At 60.8% G+C, this 6668-nt stretch overlaps 1 protein-coding gene across 1 annotated transcript in view; it reads left to right on the top strand.

Annotated features, from left to right (window-relative positions):
• The window catches only part of SHANK1 (SH3 and multiple ankyrin repeat domains 1), a 42180-nt gene extending 35880 nt beyond the window's left edge, over positions 1-6300 (top strand). The window contains 3 exon segments of the mRNA XM_034638973.1: positions 77-113; positions 115-2543; positions 4396-6300. Coding sequence (XP_034494864.1) covers positions 77-113; positions 115-2543; positions 4396-5110 — 3181 coding nt within the window. The 3' untranslated portion in view covers positions 5111-6300.
• The last annotated feature ends 368 nt before the right edge of the window (positions 6301-6668 follow it).

Here is a 6668-nt window from a genome sequence, read left to right on the forward strand (position 1 = left end):
TTTTTTTTTTTTTTTTTTTTTTTTTTTTTTTTTTTTTTTTTTTTTTTTTTTTTTTTTTTTTTTTTTTTTTTTTTTTTTTCAAAGGGCCCCTGGTCAAGCAGACCAAAGTCGAAAGGCGAGCCTCAGAAGGGCGGCGGCCTCCCTCCCGCCCCCTCGCCCACGTCTCCGGCGTCCCCGCAGCCGCCGCCGGCCGCGGCCGCCCCCTCGGAGAAGAACTCCATCCCCATCCCTACCATCATCATCAAGGCTCCGTCCACCAGTAGCAGCGGCCGCAGCAGCCAGGGCAGCAGCACCGAGGCGGAACCCCCCACCCAGCCCGAGGCTGCCGGTGGCGGCGGCGGCGGCTCCTCGGCGCCGAGCCCCGCCCCGGCCATGTCTCCGGTGCCGCCGTCCCCCTCGCCCGTGCCCACCCCCACCTCGCCCAGCGGCCCCGCCACCCTGGATTTCACCAGCCAGTTCGGAGCGGCCCTGGTGGGGGCGGCCCGGAGGGAAGGGGGCTGGCAGAACGAAGCCCGCCGGCGATCCACGCTCTTCCTCTCCACCGACGCGGGGGACGAGGATGGCGGCGACGGCGGGCTGGGCCCAGGGGCGCCCCCGGGTCCCCGGCTGCGCCACTCGAAATCCATCGATGAAGGCATGTTCTCCGCCGAGCCCTACCTCCGGCTGGAGTCTGCAGGCGCGGGGAGTAGCGGCGGCTACGGGGCTTACGGGGCTGGCGGCCGCGCCTACGGGGGCAGCGGGGGCAGCAGCGCCTTCACCAGCTTCCTGCCGCCCCGACCCCTGGTCCACCCGCTGACCGGCAAGGCCCTGGACCCCGCCTCCCCGCTCGGGCTGGCCCTGGCAGCCCGAGAGCGGGCGCTGAAGGAGTCCTCGGAGGGTGGTGGGCCCTCCCAGCCCCCTCCAAGGCCCCCATCGCCCCGCTACGAGGCCCCGCCGCCCACCCCACACCACCACTCGCCCCACGCCCACCATGAGCCAGTGCTGCGTCTCTGGGGGGCCTCACCACCGGACCCCGCCCGCCGGGAGCTGGGGTACCGGGCAGGCCTGGGCAGCCAGGAGAAGTCCCTTCCGGCCAGCCCTCCAGCTGCCCGACGCTCCTTGCTGCACCGCTTGCCCCCCACAGCTCCCGGGGTCGGGCCCCTCCTCCTCCAGCTGGGGCCGGAGCCACCGCCCCCGCACCCCGGGGTGAGCAAGGCGTGGAGGTCGGGAGCCCCCGAGGAGCCAGAACGGCTGCCCCTACACGTGCGGTTCCTTGAGAACTGCCAGCCCAGAGCCAGTGGGGCGGGGGGAAGGGGACCCCCCTCGGAAGACGGGCCGGGGGTTCAGCCGCCCAGCCCACGCCGGTCCGTCCCGCCCTCGCCGACCTCCCCGCGGGGCAGTGAAGAGAATGGGCTTCCCCTGCTAGTCCTGCCGCCCCCTGCTCCCTCCGTGGATGTGGAAGATGGCGAATTCCTCTTTGTGGAACCGCTGCCCCCGCCTCTGGAGTTCTCCAACAGCTTCGAGAAGCCAGAGTCGCCACTCACACCTGGGCCTCCGCATCCGCTGCCGGACCCACCCACCCCAACCACCCCACTGCCCCCTGTGCCACCACCTCCTGTTGCCGCCGCACCTCCCACCCTGGACTCCACAGCATCCAGCCTGACTTCCTATGACAGTGAAGTGGCCACACTGACCCAGGGGGCCCCCGTGGCTCCAGGGGACCCCCCTCCGCCAGGCCCACCGGCCCCGGCTGCCCCTGCTCCTCCGGCCCCGCAGCCTGGTCCAGACCCACCTCCTGGCACCGATTCGGGTATTGAGGAGGTGGACAGTCGGAGCAGCAGTGACCACCCTCTGGAGACCATTAGCAGCGCGTCCACACTGAGCAGCCTTTCTGCCGAAGGTGGTGGCAGCGCCGGAGGCGGTGGTGGCGGCGGCGGGGGGGCCAGTGTGGCCAGTGGGCCAGAGCTTCTGGACACATACGTGGCCTACCTGGACGGCCAGGCCTTCGGGGGGAGTGGTACTCCTGGCCCACCATATCCCCCGCAGCTCATGACTCCTTCTAAGCTCCGGGGCCGGGCTCTGGGGACTGGTGGAGGCCTGAGGCCCGGCCCTAGTGGGGGACTGCGGGACCCTGTCACTCCCACCAGCCCCACCGTCTCCGTGACAGGGGCTGGAACGGATGGGCTGCTGGCCCTGAGCGGTTGCACAGGACCTTCAACGGCGGGTATGGCTGGGGGTCCGGTGCCTATAGAGCCAGAAGGCCCGCCAGTGCCCTTGCCATCGGCCTCCTCTCTGCCTCGGAAGCTGCTGCCCTGGGAGGAGGGCCCGGGCCCACCGCCACCACCCCTGCCCGGGCCCCTGGCCCAGCCTCAGGCCTCAGCCTTGGCCACGGTAAAAGCCAGCATCATCAGTGAACTCAGCTCCAAGCTTCAGCAATTTGGGGGCTCCTCGGCAGCTGGTGGCGCTCTGCCCTGGGCCCGGGGAGGCAGCGGGGGAAGCGGGGACAGCCACCACGGGGGAGCCGGCTACGTCCCAGAGAGGACCTCTTCCCTGCAGCGGCAGAGGTGAGCCGGGGCTGGTGGTTGGTGACGGAGGCCACAGGGGCCAATGCTGTGGGTACCAGAGTCTACCTTCGCCATAGCTGCATCCTTTGAGGGTCCCAGGTAGCAGAAAGAAAACAGAAACGAGGCTGGCTTGCAGAAGTCCGTCCTCTGAGAAGCACGTGTTCACAGATACTTTATCTCAGTTGCTTTTGTGGTCTCTTCCATCACCATGACAACGCACATCCCCTGATGAACAACAAAGTTATTAACAAAAGAGATTGGAGCACAATTTGCCAAAGTCTGTTTGCTCAGTGGGTTGTCATTTCTGACAGTCCCTGAAATCTGCAAGTCCCTTGAACCCAGTGTGGCTCAAGATTAAGATACTTCAGGGCGCCGGGGTTTGGATGTGGGTCTGGAGCTGGGCTTCTTGGGCCTTGGTCTCAGGCCTGGACTTCTAACCGGGTGACCTTAGGCAAAGGAATCCACCTCTCTGTAGAAGGGGAACAGCATTGGACCCACCTAAAGGGTTTATGAGAGGATTAAATGTTGTGACACGAGTTGGGGGAGTGGAGGGGCCTTTTACCAAAGCCCAGCCAGCGTAGAGGGAAAAACACGGGATAGTGAAGAAGTTTCCTCAAGCAGCTAGCTAGCTTAGCCAGGATCACTACGAAGTTCAAGCTCATTCAAGACCTTTTAATCTTAGGGAAAATAGAGTCACATTCCTGATTCAGGCACAAGAAAAAAGTGAGGAGAGCTTTCTTAACCCCCTTGCCCTTGTCCATCTGCCGAGCTCACTCTAACTCTGAGGGTCTGATGAACTTATGGTGGTATTTGAACGTGGTATTTTCAGGCCTTTGAGATCTTAAGGCAACTGGCTGATGAGGTTTAAGTATTCTGGGTGGAGGAGAGAATGCTTAATGTAGGCGACAGATGCCATTGGTTTACGACCTACTGTGCGCTGGGTGCCCTTCTGGGTGACGGGTTGCCCACAGGGGAAGGACAGGCAAAGCCCTGCCCTCAAGGAACTCATAGTCTAATGAGGCAGGGATGGGGGATGGTTAGAGAAGGCCTCTCAAATAACCAGCAAGACAAGCAGAAACTGGAGGAAGGGGGGAGCAGATCCCATGGCTGCTGGGAACAGCCAGTTCAAAGGCCCTGAGGCAGGACTGTTCTGAAGGGAGCTAAAGGGATGAGGGGAACCTTTTTCTCCCCTTGTTTCTTCTCTCTTTCATCTCCCTCTCCTCATCTCTCTCCCTCTCTCTCTCTGTCCCTGTCCCCTTCCATCTCTCTCCCTTGAACGCTCACCCTCTTTTTGTTCCTCTCTCACCGTCTCCCTGTCTTCCACTCTGCTGTGACTGGCCATAACCCGATAGGCAGTATAGAGTAGTGGTTAAGAGCTCAGACTTTGGTGCCATGTAACTGGGCTCTGCCACTTCCTGGTTGTGTGTCCTTAGGCAAGATATTTAACCTCTCTGTGCTGCTGATGATAATAGTAACCTGCATCAGGGCTGTCATGGGGAATACACTGAGATGCAATATGTAAAGCACTTAGAACAATGCCTGGCACACGTGAGCATCAGTAAGTGGTGGCGATTATTATTATTATCACTTAATGTCTCTTTTTCTTTCATCTCTCTTGACTGTCACCCTCTCCCTGTCCTCTCGTTCTTCTCTCCCTTCATTTCTGTCCTGACATCTGTCTTATCCCCTCGCTCTTTCTATCTCTTCCCATCTCTTCTCCACCTCTCTACCCGCCCCCCCCCGCTCCTGTCTCCTTTCTCTCCCTACGTCTCGACCTCTGCCTCCTCTTTCTCACCCTGCCATTGCCCTCCAAACCCCCTTCCTCCACCCCTGCCCCTTTGTCACCTTCCAGACTCTCTGAAGACTCCCAGTCCTCGATCCTCTCCAAACCTGTCAGCAGCCTGTTTCAGAACTGGCCCAAACCACCTCTGCCGCCACTCCCCACAGGAAGCGGGGTCCCCCCTTCAGCCGCTGCAGCTCCGGGGGCCACCTCACCCTCAGCCTCCTCCTCCACGTCCACCCGCCACCTCCAGGGCGTGGAGTTCGAGATGCGGCCACCCCTGCTCCGCCGGGCCCCCAGCCCCTCACTGCTGCCCGCCTCGGAGCACAAGGTCAGCCCTGCGCCCAGGCCCTCGTCCCTGCCCATCCTGCCTTCCGGACCCCTGTATCCGGGCCTCTTTGACATCCGCGGCTCCCCAACCGGGGGGGCAGGAGGCTCAGCTGACCCTTTTGCCCCTGTCTTCGTGCCACCACACCCCGGGATATCCGGGGGGCTTGGTGGAGCCTTGTCAGGGGCCTCCCGTTCCCTCTCACCAACCCGCCTGCTTTCGCTGCCCCCGGACAAGCCCTTCGGCGCTAAACCTCTGGGGTTCTGGACCAAGTTCGACGTGGCTGATTGGCTCGAGTGGCTGGGCTTGGCTGAGCACCGAGCACAGTTCCTGGACCACGAGATCGATGGCTCCCATCTGCCCGCCTTGACCAAGGAGGATTACGTCGATCTGGGCGTGACCAGGGTGGGCCACCGCATGAACATCGACCGGGCTCTCAAATTCTTCCTGGAGAGGTGATGGCTGGCCTGGACGGACCAGCCCGTCCACAGAACCCTTGAGCCTACTGGCCTCTTGACCTCTGACCCCTGACCATCATTCTCTTCCCCCTGGGCCAGGGACTCTGCTAGAACTGCGCCCTGCCCTCCTCTCCCAAGGCCGGAGGTCACCAGGTGGCCTGATCCCGGCCAGACATTTGCACCTCACAGGAGGGGGCAGCTGACACAAGACTGTGTGAAGCAGGGAGCAGAGGGGGGGGTGATGGAGGAAATCACGGAGGGGGATGGAGAAGGAGGGAAGGGTCGGTTCTGGGGAGGAGGGAACAGACAGAGCCATAGAGGGTCAGCCCTGAGCCTGATTGGATGGGGGTTGGCCGCAGGGGAAGGGGGTACCCTCAGATTCCACCACCTGCCGCCCCTCTAACAACCCTTCCCCCACCTCTCCAGGCCCCTGGGCTCTCCCCACCTTCCCCTCTCCCCAGCACACACAGCAGCCGCCGCCCCCCTCCCCTCCCCTCCCTGGCCTCTTGCACGCTCCTTTGCACGCCTGCTTGCCTCTCCGCTCCCTGGGCTACAATTTTGCACAAATTTGCCCTCTCGCTGTCTTGCACACTCCGCCTTCGCTTCTGGCTCGCGAGACCCTCAGCGCTCAAACACGCCCTGTTTCCCTGGCACACACTGCATTTCTTCTCCCACGTTCCATATCCTTACTGTCTCAAACTCTTGCCTGCGTACTTTTTCCTTGGTACCCTCCCTTACACACCTCACTTCTGAAAATCTCTAAACCCTTGCTGCAGACACACTTGGGACACCCTTTTCCCTACCCACTCACAAACTCTGTGCACACACATTTATTCTGTGAACACACCTGCCTTTATTCAGCTCTTGCACACTTGCTATCCCATGCACTGCTCCTGACACGCTTGCACACGTCTTTAAGCATTTCTCCTTCTTGTTCTCGAACCCCCACGTTTTCTGACTCTCCCCACCTCTCCCTCTCACAGTGACACTCCCACGCCCTTCCCTGCCCTTCCCCTCCTCACACCATCACTTATCCAGCATCTGGTACACCTGCCTCCCAGGAACTGCTTCTCTCTCAAATGCTCATTCCCTTCCTCTTTGCCAGGCTCCCACTCCCGTGCAACCTTCTTTTTCCAAATCTGTGTCCTGCTTCATTCTCCGCTCTTCTGTGAACTTTCTCACACACTCAACTCTTGCACACATGCCCTCCCCAGCACTTCCGCTGCTCTCTTGAAGCCATGTTCCTTCTCTAACAACATTCCTGCAGACTGTGGCTTTGCTGCACACTCATTCTTGAATTTCTCCTTGCTCCTGCTGGCTCCTCGGTGACTTTTTCCATCTGCCTGGGGGGAAATCAACCATCTCTCTCCTTTTGCACACTTGTCTTCTTCCGCACACTCTTGAGCTGTACTGTCGTTTCTTTTCCTAGCATCCTTATTTTTTTGTGCCTGTGGAGGAACAGCTCTTGCAGACATTCTTACCCTGCCTATTTTCTCACCTCTTGGACGCTCCTTTCTCCTGGCGAGAGAAGACCCTATGCACTCTCCCCTCTTGCTCAC

This window comes from Ailuropoda melanoleuca, chromosome 12 (assembly GCF_002007445.2).
Source record: "Ailuropoda melanoleuca isolate Jingjing chromosome 12, ASM200744v2, whole genome shotgun sequence".
Classification (NCBI taxonomy): Eukaryota; Metazoa; Chordata; class Mammalia; order Carnivora; family Ursidae; genus Ailuropoda; species Ailuropoda melanoleuca.